Here is a 19,950-nt window from a genome sequence, read left to right as displayed (position 1 = left end):
GATGAGGGCACCTGGTGGGGGAGGGTCAGATGAGGGCACCTGGGTGGGGGGGTCAGATGAGGGCACCTGGGGGAGGGTCAGATGAGGGGACCTGGGAGAGGGTCAGATGAGAGCACCTGGTGGGGTCAGATGAGGGCATCTGGGGAGGCAATGAAGGCATCCTGGGCATGGAGGGAAGGGGCAAGCGGTAAGACTGTTTGCTTTTCAAAGGTGGGGATGTAAGGCCCAGGCTTGTAGCCAAGGACGGGCCAGATCTTTCAGCTGCAGGGGCCCCGTGGGGTAGCCAAGAGGCAGTCCTTGTGCCCAGGGCACGGGGCCAGCTCTTTCTCCACCCCCCATGCCCCAGGGTGCCCTCGGCCAAAGCTGCTTTCCTAAGGCTCCAACTACTCCCTTGCTCATAAACTGTCCGTAGGCTGAATCAAAGGCAGACGCCTTCCAGCCAAATTGGGCCCTGCTCTCTCCCTGATGAGCATGCCCACCGAAGGGGCAGAATGAAGGTGCTGTCCCCCCACCCCCAAGCCCCCCAGAACTGCCTCATTCTCAATGCCTCCTCAGGTCTACACGTGCAGAGAGCCTGCACGGGCGGAGGGAGCTGCCCCCCGGAAGTTCTCTAAACCAATGAGCCGTCACAGCTGCTGCGCTAGCTGTTAGAGCTACATGGACGGAACGGTCCCTGACCCCAGGACCTGACGCTCTATGAGGGACACCACTGGCTCCTCCCCTGGGCAGAGGAAGATCCCGTCAGACAGAGCAGGGGTCTGCTAAAGCCCACCCACCCCTTCTCAGCATCACAGGACACAGAGAGAGGATCCCAGAGGAAATCAAAGGTCAGTAAAGGAAAGATGTCATTCCCCCCAAAGGTCCCGGGCCTCTGAAGTCTGTCCATGGAGTCGTAAGAGCCCTGGGGCCCAGGCCCCTCCTGCATCCGTCCGTTCTAGTCCCTCAGGCGGCCAGCCCCGTGCTGCCCCTCAGCATATGAGCTCCACCAGCAAGGGAAGGCCGGAAAGCCAGAATGCTCCAGTGGATGAGAGCGGTCAGCGCTTGGTTTGGCTGCAGGCCCTGACCAGTGGCTAAAGGAGAGGTTCTGAGCTGTCCTGCAGACAGGCCAGCACCAGGAGTGAGAGACACCAGGGCAAGCCGGGCAGGATGAACGAGGGGGTGAAGGCATTAGGAAAAAAGGCAGCTGAGAAAGGAAACGCTCAGGCCACTACCTTCAAGTGCACCACGTGCTTTCCCACTCTCTCCACGACCCCTGCCACGTCTGTGCCGGGCGTGTACGGCAGAGTTGGAATCCGGTTATAGGTCCCGGAGCGAATATAGGTCTCCACTGGGTTCACCCCGCACGCGTGGACTTTGATCAGGACCTGCCGGGTGCAGAACACGTTTATCCGGTGCTGAAACACGGACATGACCACTTCACCAAACTTTGTATCAACGGTACACCAGAAGCCACTGTGTGTAGGATTAAACCACAGGCCTCACCCCATGTCCTCCAGCAAGGGGGGTGTCAAGGGTCTCTGGTCCCCAGTGTGGCCTGGGCCCCTCCCTGGTGACCAGGGGTCAAGGGTGTCTGGTCCCCAGTGTGGCCCAGGACCCTCCCCGGTGACCAGGGGTCAAGGGTCTCTGGTCCCCAGTGTGGCTCAGGCCCCTCCCCGGTGACCAGGGGTCCAGGGTCTCTGCTCCCCAGTGTGGTCCAGGCCCCTCCCCGGTGACCAGGGGTCAAGGGTCTCTGGTCCCCAGTGTGGCCCAGGCCCCTCCCCAGTGACCAGGGGTCTCTGGTCCCCAGTGTGGCCCAGGCCCCTCCCCAGTGACCAGGGGTCTCTGGTCCCCAATGTGGCCCAGGCCCCTCCCCAGTGACCAGGGGTCTCTGCTCCCCAATGCGGCCCGGGCCCCTCCCCTGTGACCAGGGGTCTCTGCTCCCCAGTGAGGCCCAGGCCCCTCCCCAGTGACCAGGGGTCTCTGCTCCCTGGGTGGCCCGGGCCCCTCCCCTGTGACCAGGGGTCTCTGCTCCCCAGTGAGGCCCAGGCCCCTCCCCAGTGACCAGGGGTCTCTGCTCCCTGGGTGGCCCGGGCCCCTCCCAGTGACCTCGAGGCTCCAGCGCCCAGCCTGGATGACCTTCTGTGTCCTACCTGATTTTCCTCTGGCTCTGGCACAGGGACATCACAGCGCAGCTTCAGCACCTGTGGCCCACCAAACTCAAAGACCCTAATAGCCCTCATCAGCTTCTGCTGGGCGGCCATGGTGCTCTGGGGGGAAAGGGCAGAAAATCCACAGTCAGACATCAGCTGCCGTGTGCGAGCCCTTCAGGGAGGGGCTGTCAATGACTCCCTTCAAGCTGAGGTGGCCATCAGCTCGCCAGGGTCTCTGTTCTGGGCCAGGGTCTCCCTTGGGAAAGTGGCCCAGCAGGGCGGGCCTGTTTGCAGGCTGTCCTACACAGGCGGCTGAGGGGATGTGCAAACATAAGGTGTCACTGAATACAATGACCCCAAGCATCCCTGCCTGCTCTCAACGCACAGGTGTGCACTGACCCCCTGACCCCCCTCCCCCCCTGCATGCCCTCCAGCCAGGGGAAAGGAGGGGAGGGTGGGGCCAGAAACCTCATCCCTCACCCCCTCCCTGTGCTCAGCTGGCCTGGCCCTCAGGACAGGGGAGAGCTCAGCTCTTCCTATGTTCCTCTCCCAATAGCCTGGGGGCGGGCTCAGGATCCCCACTTTACAGATGAGGAAACTGAGGCACAAAGCTCTCAAGTAACTTGACCAGGGTCACCCGGCTAGGAAGTATCTGAGGCCATACTCCAGGTCCAGCCCAAGCCGCCTATCTGAGGCCCTAGATGCTACCTGCCCCTCCCTGGGTCTCAGTGCCTTCTCCATGGCCTCTGTCCCTGTGGGACACATGACCCTTTCTCCAATCCTCCCCTACCCCTCCAAATCCTCCTGATCCTACATCACGTGAGAGCAGCTATCCCCATGGGCCAAGCCGCCAGTAACCCAGAGCAGACGCCTCCAGGACGCTATGCCCACCTGGGAACTGACTCCTCTTGGGAAATCAACCCACGTGAGGGAGTGACCACTGACCTGCTGAGATCCCACTAAGCCTGCGATTTTCTGGCACAGCGCCCGGAGTCCGTGGCTTCTCTGACTTTCTCCAAGCCCTTCTGTTCCCCACCAGGGACCCCACACCTCACTTTACAGCACAACCTAGGCCGGAAACGCTGACCCCATTTCACTGCTGCCCCCAGAAGGTCCCCAGAGCCCCCCAGGCACAGACCTAAGGTGACTGGGTCTGAAGGGAGAAGGAAGGGTGAAAACCGGGGCTCATCCTGTCCTGCCGTGACACCCCCATGCTTGAGGGGCTCCTGAGGGGCTCGGGGCTGCGGGGCCACCCAAGCCAACACAGAGAACTCTCCACCTGCAGAGGGTCGGCCAGGGAGAGAACGGGCACTTCCCTTCTTGGCCCCAATGGCCCTGGAGCCCGGCTCCAACGTGGCTTGTCCACTTCCTCCCTGGGTCAGTCCCACCTCTCTGGACAGACGAAGGAGCTCAGAGGCGGCTCAAGCCGGCGGCTCAAGGGTGCTCAGACACTCGCCTCTGCCCCCCAAGACACCAACAAGAGGCTGGACCTTCAGGGCACCTCCCAGGAGGAAGGGCTGAGCCCTGAAGGCAAAGGGCACTGGTCCCCACCGTGCCTTCTTCCCCAGCTTTCTCTGAGGGCACCGAGAGGGGGAAGGGGGTGGAGAAGGGCAAAGACAATGTTGATTCCCAAGGAGCCTTTGACCCCTGCCAGGAATGCAAGCCCCAGAACACATGGACCTGGAAAAGGCCAGCCACCTCATCCACCTTCTTAAGTTCACGGGCCCCAGACTCTAGAATCAGAAAATGGGTTCAAATCCCAGCTCTGCCATGTCCTACCTTTCTATTTTATAGGAACAATAACAGACAACATTTCTATAGAGTCTGCTGTGTGCCTGGCACTGTGCTAAGTGCTTTGGATTCTCACAACCACCCTGGGAGGTAGTTGCTACTACCAGCCCCATTCTACAGATAAGGAAACTGAGGCAGGCACCATTACAGTGACCTGCCCAAGGACCCAGAGCTCTAAGGCCTCTGAGGCAGCATTTGAACACAGGTCTTCTTGCCAGGCCTGGCACTGTGTGCAGGGGCACACACCTCTCCCCCCAGACCACTGCTATCCAGGCTGTCCATACTCAGAGATCCATTTGCAGTCTGGGGGTTTCTCCATTCTTTGCACGTGCTCGGCAGGCAGGAGGGCCACCATCAATGGTTATCGATCCGCCCTGCAGCCAGGGGCTCCCAGGTCTCTCTCTTACAGCCTGGTCTGGTTCCCACTTGAGTGGGCAGGGGCTGGTTCTGCTGAGTGTGGTGCCTGGCACACACTAGGTGTCTAATAAATGCTTGTGGGCTTGCGTTGGAAATAAAATAATAACGGAGAGTGTTTAAAACTGACCCCGGGCTTAGGTGGCCTTGGAGGCCCCTCCAGCTGCAGCCCACCATCCCCGTAAGGGGGGAGGGGGCCAGGCCAGCCTTCCCCCACTGTCACGTGCTCTGCTGGCCCCGGGCTGGGTGCCAGAAGGAAAGAAGAAAGTAAAAGGAGAAGGTAAGAAAGGGAAAATGGGGCAAAAGAAGGAGAGGAAGGCGTGCCTGCCCTCCTGGGGCGTACAGTCCACGTGGGGGAGGGGCGCGAAGCCGTGCTCGCCACCCCACGGCAGGCTCGGCTGGGCGCGGCAGAAGCGCCAGAAAGAGCGAGCGACAGCGCAGAGAAGCCGCGGAGGCCGCTCACCTTCCCGCGCCTGCGCCCCGGCCGCTCCCGAGGCGCTCGGGGGGGAACCTGGAGAGGGCTACACGAGGGGGTCCCGGTGCGACCTCCGAGGAAGAGGTGACGCAGCAGACTGGAAGGGCGAGAGGGCGAAGTCTGTAGCCTTGCAGCCCTGCCCCGCGGAGCTCGAGGCCCCATCCCCTGAAGCCCCGCCCCCATCAGCCCCTCCCCTCAGTGCTCCGAGGCTCCGCCCCACCAGCCCCTCCACTGGAGCTCCGAGGCCCCGCCCCGCCCCGCCCCTCCAGTCCCTCTCCTCAGGGCTCCGAAGCACCGCCCCGCCAGCCCCGCCCCCTGCTCTCTAAGGCCCCGCCCGGGATCAGCGGGCCCGCGCAGGCGTAAAAGGCCTTTTGTCCCAGGGCGGCCGCCGTCCCGTCCAACATGGCGGCGCCCATGAGGCCCGCTCGAGGCCGCCGTGGCGTCGGCGTCGGCGTCGCGTCAGCGTACGCGTCGGCGCAGGGCAGACGCCCCGACCCGGCCCGTGTCCTCATGGACCGCTCGGGCGAATTCCAGAAGTGGAAGGCGCAGAGCCTGAGCAAGGCGGACCTGAGCCGGAAGGGCAGTGTGGACGAAGACGTGGTGGAGCTCGTGCGGCTCCTGAACGGCCGGGAGCAGTTCTTCACCACAAGCTCCTGCTCCGGCCGCATCTTGCTGCTGGACGGGGTGAGTGCGCGCGCCTGCCCCTCTGCTGCCATGGAAACGGCCCGGCCCCGGGCGGGCGCGCGCTCCTTTCCCCCCACCCCCTGCCGGGAGCCTGCCCTGTTACTATGGGAACATTCTCACCCCCCCCCCCGTCGCGCGCACGTGACAGACCTGGCGTTGCCATGGCAACAGCGGGACCTGCGCACTTGCGCCCCCCACACGCTTCTTCATGCTGAGCGTTGTTGCCATGGAAACCGCGTCCTTGATTCTCTGCCCCATTTTGATGTCCCTTGATTGGACTGGCCCAGCGACTCCCCCTCCCCCCACTTCCGGTGATACTAAATAATTTACGTGGATGTAACCCTGTCCGGGAAGTGGGGGTGCGCCCAAGAGGGGGGAATCGGGCGGGCCCCCCTGCTGTGTACAGGGACGCCCAGTCTCATGGGGGAGGGGCACACGGGTCGAGGTCCTGCTGTTCGGGCCCCGGGTGACCGGGAGGACAGGACAGTGTGTGTGTGTGTGTGTGTGTGTGTGTATGAGTGTATGCATGTGTATATATGAGAGTGGGTATGTGTATGCATGCACGTACATGTGTGTGTTGTATGTGTGTGATGTGTGTATGAGTGTGTGTGTGCATGTGTATGTGTGTGTTGTATGTGTGATGTGCATGCATGTGTGAGTGTGCATGCATCTGTGCATGTATGCGTTCTGTGTTTGATGTGTGTGGTGTGCATTGAGAGCGTGTATGTGTGTGCATGCATGTATATATGTGGGTTATATGCATGTATGGTATGTGTGGTATGCATATGTGCATATATGTGAGAGCGTATGCGTGTGCATGTGTGTATATGTCTGTTGTATGTGTGTGGGGGTGTACATGCGAGAATGTGTATGTGTGTGCATGTGTGTATGTGTGTGTTGTGTGTATGGTGTGCGTGTATGTGTGTGCATGTGTGTATGTGTGTGTTATATGTGTGCATGATGTGCTTGTATGTGTGAGAGTATGTGTGTGCATGAGTGTGTATGTGTGTGTTGTATGTGTGTATGTGTATGTGTGTTGCATGTATATGATGTGCGTGTGTGAGCATGTATTTGTGTGTTGTACGTGTATATATGTGTGTTGTATATGCGTGTGGTATGTATATGTGTAAGAGTGTATTTGTATGCATGCATGTGGTGTGTATGTGTGAGTGCATGTGTGTATTGTGTGCATGCATGATGTGCATGTATTGTGTGGTGTGCATGTGTGTGAGAGTGTGCATGTGTGTGTATGTGTATTGTATGTGTCTGATGTGTGTATGTATGTGGTGTGTATATGTGAGTGTGTTGCATGTGTATATGATGTGCGTGTATGTGTGGTGTGCATGTGCACGCATGTGTGAGTGTGTATGTGTGTGTTTATGTGTATGATGTGCATGTGTGTATATGTGCATTGTATGTGTATATATGTGTGATGTGTGTGGTGTGTGTATGTGGGAGAGTATTTGTATGCATGCATATATGTGTGTGTTGTATGTGTGTCTGATGTGTGTGGTGTGCATGTGTGTGTATGTGTGAGACTGTATATGTGTGTGTTGTATGTGTGGTGTGTGTATGTGGGAGAGTATTTGTATGCATGCATATATGTGTGTGTTGTATGTGTGTCTGATGTGTGTGGTGTGCATGTGTGTGTATGTGTGAGACTGTATATGTGTGTGTTGTATGTGTGGTGTGTGTATGTGGGAGAGTATTTGTATGCATGCATATATGTGTGTGTTGTATGTGTGTCTGATGTGTGTGGTGTGCATGTGTGTGTATGTGTGAGACTGTATATGTGTGTGTTGTATGTGTGTGTGTGTGTGTGTGTGTGGTGTGCATATGTGTCCTTGCTCCATCAGGTGAGACGAAGTGCTCCGGAGTGCCCCCCGACCTCTCAGGCGGGGGACGCGCCGTCCTTTGGTCTCAGTGAACGTTGGCTGTCCCTTCTGCTCGGCAGTAGCTCGCTTCACCCGGCTGCTGGAATCCCCCCGAACGGTGCTCGGCATTATCAGAGGCTCGGCGAGCGCTCACTGATGCAGATAGCGTCTTTGGGAAGCTTTTCGCTTTGCTTCAGTGTTTCAGGTAACGAGATGCCTTCTTCCCATAGGGCATCGATGGCTGCGAAATCCAGAAGCAGAACTGTTCCTGGCTGCTGGTGACCCACCGACTTTGTGCTAAGGATGATGTGGTAAGGACCACGGACAGGGTTTAGACCGGAGGCAGCGGGAAGCTTCTTACCCACCCCCGGTGCCCTTCGGGTGAAGACAGGCCACCCTCAGAACGAGGGGTCCGGTTTTAAGTAGCCAGGGCCCGAGAGCACGCTGAAGGATTCTGGGGCACTGGGGGTCAGAGGGGGCGGATGGGGCCCCCTCTAGGGATCTCGTCCCCAAGGGATTGGAAGGAGGAGCAGGGGGGCTTGCTGAGCCTCTGGGAGTGGTCTGTTCTGGAGAATGAGAGAGCTGGGAAGTTGGAGGGGGGAGAGACAGAAAGAGGAGGAGAGGGAAGGAGAAATAGAGAGGGGAAGGGGGGGTAGGGAGAGAAGGAGGAGGGGAGGAAGAGAGATGGAGGGAGGAGGGGAAGTGGGATGGCGAGAGAGCGTGAAAGGGCAGAAGATTAGAGGGGAAATGTTTCCCCTGCTTTCCAAAAAGAAAAGAGAATGGGGTTTGCAGATGAATGATCTTGACATCAAGTGACTGGAATTTTACTGTTTGTTTTCATAAAGAAAACACGAGGGCAACTTTGGCCTACTTGAAATGGACCGTTTCATTAGCATCTGGAGGGGGAGTGCAAGTTAGGGTAGGAGGCTGGCCTTGCAGCTTGGGGCAGCTCTCTGAGGTGACAGGCTGCAGAGAGGGTGCTGGCCTGGAGAGGCAGATAGAATTTCCTCCCCTGGGAGTTCCAAGGGGAGGAAGGAAATCACAGGTCTGGGCTCGATCTCATCTCAATATCATGTATAACTCTCAACATTTTTAAAAATTATTTTGTGTCTTGTATAATAACATATGAAATATGATTGTTTAAAAAATCCCCTTCCTAGGTAACCCGAGGCTTAGATCGCTGCTCTCCAGAGTGAGCCGGTCGCGGTCTGTTTTTCTTGATGAATTCCATTCTGCCAGCGGGCCTAGTTGTGAAGTTGTCGTTCCCCCAAGGGCGTCAGGGGAGGCCACTCTGTGTCCGGCTGCCTTTGCGGCCGCGGGGATGCTGCTCTGCAGCCGGTCTCCCCAGCAGGCTCGGGGGGTGCTCAGGGAGTGCAGAGGGTGACAGAGAAGGAGGTCTGAAAGGAGGAAATGGCGATTTGGGGAAATAACGGAGGGCGCTACTGGTCTGGAAAGAGAAGGTGGGCAGAGGAGAGCCGGGTTTGGGGAGGGCGCCGGGCCCTGCCTGACCTCCTTCCCCCTCTGTGGTCCTGCTCTCTAGCTCTCAGCTCTGAAGAAAGCCCGAGGGGACGCCGTGCTGAAATTCGAGCCCTTTGTCCTTCATGTGCAGTGCCGGCAGCTGCAGGATGCCCAAGTTCTGGTAAAGCAGAGCCTCAGCCCTTCAGTGGGTGGTGGGTGCCGGTGCGGGTGCCAGTGCGGGTGTGGGTGCGGGTGCAGGTGGGGGTGCGGGTGGGTTTGGCCCAACTTGGTTATCTCTGCCTGGGAAACACCATGAAAATGGCTCGTGAAATGAGGGATTTTCTGGAATGTTTTCAAGGGTTTTTGTTTCCATTATTTGAACAGTCACAAGGGAAGCAACCTCACAGTTTTAAGCTCCTGTGTTTATCTGATTGGTCATTTTTTAATATGTTCTGTCCACACCTAGTGAGGTGCCACCCTAAGCCTAACCCTAAATGCGTGTGGACCAAGTCTGAACCGGGTGGTGTCACTATAGATGCTGGGAGCCTGGCAGATGGCGCTCAGCCCAGCACCCCCTACCCCTCCCCTCGACTGGCCTCCCCAACCTCACCTCAGATCCGTCTTCACGGCCAGCCGCGGCCTCCCTCTCTCTAACTACAGCCAACACAGAGGACTCCCGGGGGGAGGCCTCGTAGAGGTCAGGCCCGTGGGGCTTGCCCTCGACCTCCTTTCCTGAGTCCTCCCTTTAACGATAACCTGGGGTAGCTCACTAAAGTTAGCTTAGAGTCATTGAGAATTTTAGAGCCAGAGACAACGTGAGATTCCTTCATTCTGGGGGTGAGTGGGGGCCAGAATGATGATCATAATTAGGGACGATCCAGCTGCGTTCACAAAGAAGCAGCTCCGGAGAAGGAGAGGAGAGAGCTCGATGGGGGTGGGAGGGAGGAAAGAAGGAGACCTCTATGAAAGCAGCCCCGAGTTTGGGTCCTGTCTGCAATTAGCGTCATTCTGTAGAAGGGACGCGACGTGGGAGATCTGAGTTCCAATCTAGCCTCAGACATTGACTAGCTGTGTGACCCCGGACGAGTCACTCAGCCCTGTTTGCTTTGGCTTCCTCCACTCCAGAGTGGGGACACGTGGAGAAGGACGCAGCAAAGCGCCCCCCGGGGGGGTCAGCGGGGCGGCCACGCCTGGGCAAGGCGCCAACCGCCGTCTTAAGAAAAGGCTTGGTTCGGTTTTCCCTGGGTTAGAAATGGTTACTAGCCAACTTGGATCTTTCAGGGAACGATGCGGCCTAGGTCTGCATCTCCACATTTCCCAGTTTGCTGTTTCACCATTTTCCGCACAAACGCCGCGAATGCTTCTTTAAAGGAGGCCGAGGTCGGCGACTCATCCCTCGGTTGCCCCCCGCGGGTCTGATGGTCGGCCGTTGAGCGGCGCTAAGTGGAGGCGGACGGGGAGAGCGTCAAGGCCTTTTTCTCCTTTTCCCACAGCACTCGGCGGCCGTGGACTCTGGATTCAGGAACTCCGGCATTACCGTTGGAAAAAGAGGCAAGACTATGCTGGTATGGAGACTTCCCGCATCGCTGAGCTGCGTGCAGAGTGTCAGCAGATGATCCCTGAGGGCCGTCAGAGGTGGCAGGCACAGCCCCTGAGGTCCCCTCTGTGGTGGTCTGGTCATTCACAGCCACGCCTGACTCTCCCTGGCCCCATGGGGGATTTTCTTGGCAGAGATGCTGGAGGGGCTGGCCATTTCCTTCTCCAGCTCATTTTACAGATGAGGAAACTGAGGAAAGAAAGTGAAATGACTTGCCCGGGGTCACACAGCTAGGAAATGTCTGAGGCTGGATTTGAACTCGGGAAGATGAGTCTTCCTGACTCGAGGCCCCTGGCACGCTGTGCACTGTGGCACACACCCCCCCCACCCCACCCCCTGCCACCCCCTCAGGCCCTGTGCTCTGTGGCGCCCCTCAGCCGCCCCCTCAGGCCCTGTGCTCTGTGGCGCCCCTGGCTGCCCCCTCAGGCCCTACGCTCTGACATCACACCAAAGTTGGCTGCTCAGCATCTTTCAGTTGCCCCCAGTATGATGGATCCCTCCTCCTCCAGGCCTTCTCATTGCCCTCCCTTTGCCCTCTCCCTTCCACCATGTTTCCAGCCCTTCCCTGCACTACGTCTGCCTGACCGTGGGGGGGGCACTGGGCCCCGGTTCAGATATGTCTGCCTCGGGGAGAGGATGGTGAGCCCTGCCTGAGGAGGACCTTGCTGGGCCAGCTTGTTTTTTACTGCCCACTCAGACCTTCAGATCTTCTTTGCATGAACACCTCACCATGCTTTCCCCTCGGGGCGCGTACGAGGGTGGTTTTTGAAGCTTGAGGCCGCACATCCTCCCGTCCCCTCTCAGGTCTCAGCTTCTGGAGCCTGCCCGTCATGCAGCGCCCAGCGCAGGGCCCGCTCCGTGCCCCCAGGACGGAGGTGGATGTGGGAGGATGGAGGCGGATGCGGGGAGCCCGCAGCAGGCCCCATCCTGCGTGCACACCGACCCGTGCTGAATGCTGGAGGTCAAGCCGTTTGACCTTTGCCTTCACAGCCCTTTGTGTGTGTGTGTGTGTGTGTGTGTGTGTGTGTGTCACATAGTAGGTGTACATAAAGACCCCTGGAGGCACTGCTGTGCCCAGACCGAGTTCAGTTTCAGCCTCCGATGCTGGCTTGCTGGTGACCCGGGGCCTCACTTTCCTCGTCTGTGAGATGGGGAAGATAACAGGGGGGTTGTGAAGATGCAGTGAGAGAACGTAGGCAATGCGCCTGGCGCACAGTAGGCACCATACGAAGACTTGCTATCATCATCTTCGTTACTGGTCGACTCCTCCTCACTGATCCTTGGCTGATGGAGCTTGTCTCCCGGGGCTGTTGTGGGAGCAAATGGAGGATTGTATAGGAGGCATTCTGTGGGTCTCCAGGCACCGTAGAAAGGGCGGCTTTGCCAGAGCGCCGCTGAGACACCAGGCCGTGCGGGGTCATTGGTTGAGGTCAGGGAGTGCTCGCCCCCGAGGACAGAGGGTCACTGCAGGCTGGACCACTGAGGGAGCGGCCATGGTGCCCGAGGAGGGCCTTGAGCTGGCCCTTGGAGTGGGTTCAACAGAGGAGCAGAAGGAAAGTTTCCTCATGGCACCCGCCGCCCGGGGCTTCCTCGCACTCAGAGCCGAGACCTGGTTCTCAGCCTTTCGTCGCCGGCTCTGCCGTCCTTGGTCCCAGCCGCCTTTCCCAGGCAGGGGCATCCCCACAAGGCCTTGAGCCCCCCGTGCCCCCCATTTCCTAGGCTCGGCTCCAGAGGCCATCCCCCAGTGACTCGGCCCCTGGCCTGGGGCTCTGTGCTGTCTGACCCCATTATCAGCTCTTCTGCTCTAAAGGGGGCCCTGGGTGGGCCCGCGGCTTCTCCTTGGGCTGTTTCGGATCGCGGCTCCAGGAATGTAGGACTTTGGGGCGCATTAAGAAGCTCCATCAGTGTGTGCAGTGGTGTTTGCCCTCCTCTGCTCCACTTTGGGACCTGCTGTTCTGGGCCTTCCGAAAGATGTTTTGGAATCTGTCACCGCCTCTCTCTCTCTCCCCGGGGCCCGGCGCCTTTGTCCCCTCTCCTCTGCCCCCCTAGACCCCCACATCCTCCCCCTTGCACTCTGCCCGCGGCGTCCTCGGTGGCCTCCCGCCTCGGGCCTCACCACCATTCTCTTCTCCGCCGAGCCACCGGCCCTGCCTGGGTTGGGCCCCCGCTGCCACCACTGCCCCTCACTCCTCCGTCTCCCATCTCCATCTGCCCAGGCAGAGCGAGCCTTTGGAAATGGCCCAGGGTGGGGAGAAGCCTTCTTCTGTCCTTTCCTCAGCTTGGTGGGCCCAAGTCCAGGCCGGTGTTGCCGGCCCGGGGGCAGGGTCCCCTCGGGGCATTTATCCTGACCGCCTCCAAATCCCTTCTTGTTCCCAGGCTGTCCGGAGTACGCATGGCCTTGAAGTTCCATTGAGCAGCGAGGGAAGACTGATGGTGACTGAGGAATATATCGATTTCTTGTTGAAAGTAGCCAATCAGAAAATGGAAGAGAACAAGAAGAGAGTCGACAGGTATTTTCCTTGGCCCCTTCCACCCTCTCCCAAACCTTCTAGGCCATCTCTGAAGGTGAGCATCAGTCCGTTTTGCCCCTAAGGAGGATTGCAGATGGCCTTCCCTGGGGACTCAGGTAAGGGACCAGAGCCAGATGGGGGCTGTGGGAACGCCCCTGTGTCCTCCTTCCACGGCTCGTTTGGTGTCACTGACACCTGATTCTGCCCAGTTCCCTGTTTGAAGACCGGAAGGTGGTGTGGACTGATAGATAGCGAGCCCACCTGGGTGTCACAGAGATCCGAGTTCAAGGTCTGCCTCTGATGCAGATTATGAATTGTGAATGTTTGTCCCTTGTTTCCTCCCTCGGGTTCCCTAAACCAATGACAGACAGGGGGAGCGGGGGGAGGGACAAAGCTTGTTCAGGGCCAGGGTTTGACTGGGCGCCCCTTCGCTGCCATTTATTTTAGAAGGCTGGGACTGGCCCCGCATGAGGGGCAGAGCTTCGAGATGGGGGCCAGCCCTTCACCTGATAGGGAAAGCGCAGGGTTAATGGTGAAAAGACTCAGGGTCTCCCACCTTCCGGCCTCCTCTCTCTCGGGCAAGATCCGTGTCCAGTACACCAGCAAAAACCCCTCATCCGTCTGTGCACTTCCACCCAGAGGTGTGCACCATTTTAAAAATGCGATGCAGGCGCTGACGCTCAGGTTACTGGAGGGCCCAGATGTGACAGTCCTGCGCTACCTGCCCCTGAGGCCAAGGCCTGGGCATGGCCCTGACATTAACCTGCCCACCTTCTGTGAGAGAAAAGAGGAAAACCATCGTCATCACCAGGGGGGGCTTCCAGCTCCTCTCTGCTGTACCCAGATTACACCTTTGGCCTACAGAACACTGAGGCACTTTATTCTTTTGATTTGTCCTTAGTTGTGTTAGGACTGGTTGTCTCACAACGATAAAACTTTGTCTTTTATGAAAGAAGACTATGCTGCTGAACTGTCCCCATTGGACATTGCATTTTGGTTTCTCCCTTCAGTAACCATGGGCTGGCCGCGGGATGATTCAGCCCCTCTTACTCAGTCTGCCCTTGTGGCCAGCAGACAAGAAGCTGCTTGGGTCTCGGGAGGAAGGCTTTGGCCTTGGGACAGGATGAGACTGAGTGATCCAGGTGAGCACTGATGCGCTCCAGAGTCAGCTGAGCTCGCTGCTGCCAGATGGGTCAGCGCAACACGTCGGTTCAGGAGCCCACGATGAGAGAAGATTCTCTGCTGTTGCCGGTGTCTTGAGTGTGGACTTTGTGTAGGTCCTCCTGCTGGTGACTGCTTTCACTTCACCAGTTATCCCCAGGTGACAGGCGGCTTTCTGGCCTTGGCCTAATGCAGACTTCCTCTCCATGGGCCAATCGAGGTTGGCTACGTGCTGAGGAAGGTAATCGAGCCCTCTTCACCAGTTAGAAAATCAAACTCTGCTTTAGACCATGTGCTAGAAATAATTTAAAAAGTTTTAAAATTATAAATGCTATTAAGAGCTTTGCTCATCATATGACACCAGTAGAAAAAATTAGAGAAACGTAAAGAACGCTTTAAGGTACTGATTAGAAGATTACATATGAATTCTGAAAGTGTGAACAAATTAGTAGAGCTCTCTTAGGATCTGCTATGCATTCTGCCAAATGCAAAGAAAAAATAGCTCTTCAAGAGTAAAAAATAAAAACTTGATGAGGGCTGTAATCAGACATTCGGTGCTAAAATGTAGCACCGCGAGTTGAGCATTCAGATGTGCATAATAAAAAAAAAATTAAAATAATGAAGGCAAAAACCTAATGAAGAAAATCTGATTTAAACACCAAGAAATTCTTGGAGGCCCAGAAATAGAAGGCTTAGAGGAATAAAAGAAAGGCTCGAGACTTTGAATGGTGGGGAGGGGGAAAGCTTTATTGTGAACGTGCCAATGTAAGAGAATGAAGAAACTACATAAATGTGTTCATTACTAAAATGATTTCATGACTCATCTCAATGTAGGCTTGTAGGAGCTTAGGCCGAGATGTGGAGGGGGCTAAAGTTGGCATATGGTCCAATCTGGTTCCCTTTTAGAGATAAAGGAACTGGGGCTTGCCCACGATGCCACAGGTTGTAAGGGGCAGAGGCCGGATTGGAACCCACAGGGTTCTCTGACTCCAGGTGCGGGGCGCTCTGCACTAAGCCATACTGCCTTTGGTGGGATTTATAAACGTGATTGAAATGAGAAAGGAAAGGCTCCTTTTGTGACCTCTGAAGAACGCCACGCTTGGAGCATTGAAACAGCCACTTGGAACGAAGACTGACTTCACATTGCGGCCTTTTAGACCTCGTTTTAAAAAGAAACGTGCTGCCTGGATCTAATAGAGAGCCACCGGGGCACCGTAAAGATGATTAGAGGAGCAAACAAACGACTGCTGCCCCTGACCCCCAGCCGCCTCCAGGCCCATGGAGCATCTTTCTCTCTTTCACCCGTTCTTCTTGGACCTCGGACCCCTCTTCCCTCCTCATCTCCTCTGGGATCCCGTCAAAGAGAGTCCTTGATCCCTGGCCCCCAGGCCCGGCGGCGATGCGAGAGTAGTGCTTACGCTCTCATCAAGACTGATTCAGTATTCTCCAGAGTGGGAAAGAGATGACCTTTTTGTGTCCTTGGGTAATGTGGAAAAAATTATCTTGGCCTGCGGGAATTTGCATACTCCTTCCTAAGGAGAACAAAGAGGTAAATGGTGCTGGAGAGGGGGAGTCCTGTCCTTCATCCTTTTACTTTTTCTCTCATGATACAGTGTGGTACAGCTGCATCCTTCTCACGTATACAGTACACAAAGCTACGCCATGAGCCCAGGCGTCTGATATTAGTGCGGATCTAAAATGGAACCCACGATTTACACCCATTTGTTCATGCCCCCATTTCAGAAGCTAAGACGCTGTTACAGTGCAGCCCTGCTCTGTCGCGGATGCCAGCTTCCCTTCACAAAGACGAGTCCTTCCCCAGCCTGGCCATCACACCCCCTCGCACCCAGCTGAGCCCGAGGATGCCCCGAAAGCCTCTTGCTGCCCAAAGCCGGCCTCGGGGCTCCTGGCTTCATTCCAGCCACCAGCTCCCGTTGGGGAAGCAGGCCTGCGGGGGACGAGTGGGAAAGCATCATTGCCAGCCTGTGTTTGGGCTTCGCTTCCGTCGCACAAGCGGTTTGCCCCTAGGAGGACTTTGAGGAGGACCGGAAGGCAGGAGAGACGGGCTCCGTGAGAGCCGAGCATCCTTCCTCCTTGAGGACCGCTCGTGTGAACGGCTTCTGTCTTTGCCTTCCAGCTGGGGAGCTTTTCTGCTGCACTTTCCCGTTGATTCTAGGTCTGCCCCCCCCCCCCCAGCGCGCACACTTTAAGCCCTTTAAGGAGAAGATTAATGTCAATTACATGTCACCTCTTAATTGCATTTATCCCAGGTGATTGACGAGAGAGTTTGCAGAGCGTTCATCCTCTCTGGGTGGGTCTTGATAGAAAGCATTTGTAAGCGTCTCATACAGCTTTCATTATCTAGGGATGGGCAATAATATTTAATACAGGTAATCCAAAAACATGGCGCCCTTTCAGGTTGTGATTCTAGGCTTGCTTTCTGTTTGATTTCTCCTGAGCCACTTTCAAAGTTCAGAGGGTGTGGCCAACCACATGGAAATGATGGACGTGCTCTTGCCCAAAGGAGATCTCTGAGTAACAGGCCCTGACGTTGGGCAGGTGACCTCTGTGGTGATTCTGTGGTGTGAGATGAACAGAAGAGACAGCTGCCTCTGAGACAGCATGGTACCTGTGCCCTAGTGACGGTGCGTTTTCTAGAAAGCAAGAAAGAAAAGAGTGAAGGGTGCCCTCAGGAAACTTGTCTCCTCTCTGGTCAATGGAAGGTTCTCTGGGGATGGCAGACTCCCAACCCAACTCCCGAGACCATTTCTTGACCAAAGTCAAGGAATTTTCAATTGATTTTAGAGTCAAAGCCGGGGTGGGGGTGGGGGAGGGGTATATTTCTTTACATCCCATTTTCTAGGTGTAAATAATGGGAAACAGGCATTTTTGTGTTTGCCTTCTAGGTGCATACCTGAGAAATGTCGAGTGCTCAGCGTTTATGTTTGTCCAGTCCCAGCAACATAGCCCAATCTTTGTCAGCTGCCAGCATATCTTTTATTTGTTACTCTTCCTGACCATCCCGACATACAAGGCTGATGAGGCTTATTTCTTTCTTTTTTTTTTTTGTGAGGCAGTCGCGGTTAAGTGACTTGCCTAAGGTCACACAGCTAGTAAGTGTGAAGTGTTTGGTCTGAGGTCGGATTTGAACTCAGGTCCTCCTGACTTCAGGGCCGGTGCTTTATCCACTGCTCCACCTAGCTGCCCCTCTGATGCTTATTTCTTTGCAGGTTTTACAGCTGCCTCCAGCTGGCCTTGGAGAGAGAAGAGGCCAGTGGTCTGCGTCCTGAGACAAACAAGATGGCTCGTCCCGTGTACACTCGCAGGAGAAAGAGGAAAACAGAAAAAACACGCGGCCGACGTAATTCAGCAGAGAAACAGAAAGACTTGGGAAGCGATGAGGATAATGCAGAAATCAGCCTCAGTTTTTTCCCTGAAAATTATTAACATTTGTCTTCAAAATGCCTTTGCGGGAAGACGTTTTGTGGCCCCTTAAATTATTGCTCTTTGTAAGAGTCATTTCTTTTGCTCAGTTCTGAAATCAATTCATAAAAGCAGCATTTACCGGTTACACTTCAGATTTTGAATGAAATCTGCTTTGTAAAAATGGACATTTTGTAAACAGCATTGCACAGTGTCAGTGTGAAGCAGCTCTAGGCGAAGCCTCTCTCGATCTTTGGACCAGTCTTTGTACACCATGGTGTGAAATCCCTCCCCCCACCTCCTGCCCTCCCCAATAGCCTGAGCTTATCTCTGTCATCCCAGACCCAAACACAGAACTCCAGAGGCAGCCTGCCCAGGCCCAGGAGAGGACAAGAGGATGGTCCCCTTCTTTGTGTTAGACACCGTGAGTCTCTTAAGGCAGCTTTTGATGGCACAAGCTTGTCTGCTGCCATGTCGTTCCATAGACTCCTGTCAAACTTGTCGCTATTAAAACACCCAGATCTTTTTGTGATTCACTATTGTTGAGGCTTCCTTTCCCCAGGTTATGAAATCAGTTTTATTAACCTCGGTGCATGAGTTTACATTGACCCCATTTACTTAAATTGTGTCTTTCTAGACTCTTCCTCTTGTAGGAGCGCTCCAGGAAGCACCTGGTCTTTTCATGTTGGCCTTGAGCACCCTGTTGGGTCTGGCCCCTGTACCAGCTCTGGATCCTGCCCACACCATTGCCACCTTTTACCTCTCTCTATTTTGTCCACGAGCTAATGGGAGAGAGAGGGATGTAGTCAAAGGCTTCACATGAGCCAAAGTAAACTGCATCCCCAGCGTCGACCGGAGGTCTTCCCGAAAGGTAAGTGAGACGCCCGGAACCCGGCGTTCTGTTGGGAGCCATGCTGACATTCTTTGTGTTTTCCACCTTCACTTGCTGTGTGCTCACACACTGTCCTCTTAATGATGTGTTTGTTAATTCTGCCCGGAGTCCAGTCCAGCCCAGTGGACTGTAATTTATAAACTCATCACTTCTTTTTTTAAAAAAATATAAAGACATTTCCCCTTCTCTGGTCCTTCGGCATGTGAGAGGACAGGAAGAGAGGGAAGGAGAAAGTGGGGGACAGATAGACCTCTGGGATATCCTGAGAGACAAATGACTGAGGCTCTGCAGAATTGCAGATCAGAGAAGGGGGTTACCCTCCCCCTACCTGGCCATGAGGGACAGGGTTCCACCAGAGCCATCCATGAGGAAAAGCCCCAGGATCCAGAAGAATGAGCGGAGGGTGTTTCCCAGAGAATGTCAGCCAAGAACCAGGTTCAGGATGCTGTGCAGGGTTTGCCCAGCGTGCTGCGGCTTCATGCCTTGGTACCAACACGTGTGATGCGTGGAGTGACTACATGTGTGTGTGCTGGCCTCCTTCAAAGCCAGAGAGACACAGGGACACAACAGAGTGGACCGACCCTGGAGTCAGCGAGGGCTGAGTTCAAGCCCTGCCTCAGAGACCCTGGGCACTGACCTCCATTGGTGCAGGGCGTTTCCATGCTGGAAAGTCTCTTGTGCCAATAAAGTCGCGGGTCTGGACCAGAAACAGAAACATTAATGGAACACTTGCTTTTCAGACTGGCAAACCATGAGAAACAGACTTTGAAACTTGAAATTTGCTTTTCACTTCTTCAGAAACCCTGGATTTCAACAGCAAAGCCTGGACTGCCACGCCCTGACGAGCCGCTGTGTCACTAAACCATTCGCACGCCTGTGGCCCGGTGCGTCCCTGGGTGACCCCACGTCGCCCCTCATCATCAACCTCAGCTCAGAGGCTTCCCGGGTCGGCCTGGGCTCGGCTGTCCTGCCCCTGGTGAATTCAGGGGCGTGTCTGCATCCCCCTGAGGCCGCCGGCTTTGTCCTTTGTCCTCAACAGCCCTAATTGCGCCAACTGAAAACTCTTTAAAACTAAGTTCTGCATGCGGGCTCCTTATTCCTGAAACCGTAAGAAAGTTCACTTCTCACTTTGGGGAAAAAAAAAAAAACAACAAAAAACAACTATTCATCCCTTTTGTTTCTGACATCAGCCATTTCCAATATAACACTCTCCCAAGTTGAGTCCTCCCTTGTACCAGGAGGTAGAGAAAGAAATAAGCATTTGTTATTTGCCTACTATATACCATGCATTGTAAAGCAGTTAGTGCTTTACAATTATTGTCTCATTGGATGCTCATAACAGCCCTGGGAGGTGGGTGAGTGCTATTATTGTCCCCATTTTACAAACGAGGCAACTGAGGCAGTCAGAGGTGAAGTGACTTGCCCAGGGTCACACAGCCAGTAAGTATCTGAGGTCAGATTTGAACTTGGGTCTTCTTGACTCTGGGCCTAGGGATCTGAGCACTCTGGCACCCCCTGGCAGTTCCTCTTACAAAGAAAGAA

The 19,950-nt window shown here is 55.6% G+C and overlaps 2 protein-coding genes across 5 annotated transcripts in view; one reads left to right on the top strand and one right to left on the bottom strand.

The window, feature by feature from the left end:
- CRYZ (crystallin zeta) overlaps positions 1-4,953 on the bottom strand; it is an 11,138-nt gene extending 6,185 nt beyond the window's left edge. The window contains exons 1-3 of the mRNA XM_027874026.1: positions 4,798-4,953; positions 2,130-2,246; positions 1,212-1,364 (exon numbers count right to left, since the gene is read on the bottom strand). Of these exons, the coding sequence (XP_027729827.1) occupies positions 1,212-1,364; positions 2,130-2,240 (264 nt within the window). The 5' untranslated portion in view covers positions 2,241-2,246; positions 4,798-4,953. The remainder of the gene's footprint in view (positions 1-1,211; positions 1,365-2,129; positions 2,247-4,797) is intronic.
- Positions 4,954-5,290: 337 nt separating this feature from the next.
- TYW3 (tRNA-yW synthesizing protein 3 homolog) lies at positions 5,291-19,483 on the top strand. Of its 4 annotated transcripts, XM_027874028.1 has the most exons (8): positions 5,291-5,493; positions 7,598-7,678; positions 8,908-9,006; positions 10,319-10,390; positions 12,799-12,932; positions 17,324-17,602; positions 18,154-18,387; positions 19,207-19,483. In XM_027874028.1, exons 1-6 carry the CDS (start codon positions 5,320-5,322, stop codon positions 17,538-17,540), a joined length of 777 nt encoding a protein of 258 aa, XP_027729829.1. In that variant the 5' UTR covers positions 5,291-5,319; the 3' UTR covers positions 17,541-17,602; positions 18,154-18,387; positions 19,207-19,483. The 4 variants fall into 4 exon arrangements, with proteins under 4 accessions (XP_027729829.1, XP_027729828.1, XP_027729831.1 ...); XM_027874027.1 differs by having other exon boundaries at positions 17,324-18,387; XM_027874030.1 differs by lacking the exons at positions 18,154-18,387; positions 19,207-19,483 and adding an exon at positions 13,943-16,738 and having other exon boundaries at positions 17,324-17,411.
- The last annotated feature ends 467 nt before the right edge of the window (positions 19,484-19,950 follow it).

The sequence above is a fragment of the Vombatus ursinus genome, unplaced genomic scaffold (assembly GCF_900497805.2).
Source record: "Vombatus ursinus unplaced genomic scaffold, bare-nosed wombat genome assembly UNPS02014804.1, whole genome shotgun sequence".
NCBI lineage: Eukaryota > Metazoa > Chordata > Mammalia > Diprotodontia > Vombatidae > Vombatus > Vombatus ursinus.
This window is presented reverse-complemented; position numbering and strand designations above follow the sequence as displayed.

What these genes read in the sequence shown, in the direction of transcription:
- TYW3 (XM_027874028.1), top strand. Translation starts at nt 5,320, where the DNA reads ATGGACCGCTCGGGCGAATTCCAGAAGTGGAAGGCGCAGAGCCTGAGC. An exon ending in TGCAGGATGCCCAAGTTCTG is followed by an intron (nt 9,007 to 10,318) that starts GTAAAGCAGAGC and finishes CTTTTCCCACAG; the next exon opens with CACTCGGCGGCCGTGGACTC. An exon ending in AAAGAGGCAAGACTATGCTG is followed by an intron (nt 10,391 to 12,798) that starts GTATGGAGACTT and finishes TCTTGTTCCCAG; the next exon opens with GCTGTCCGGAGTACGCATGG.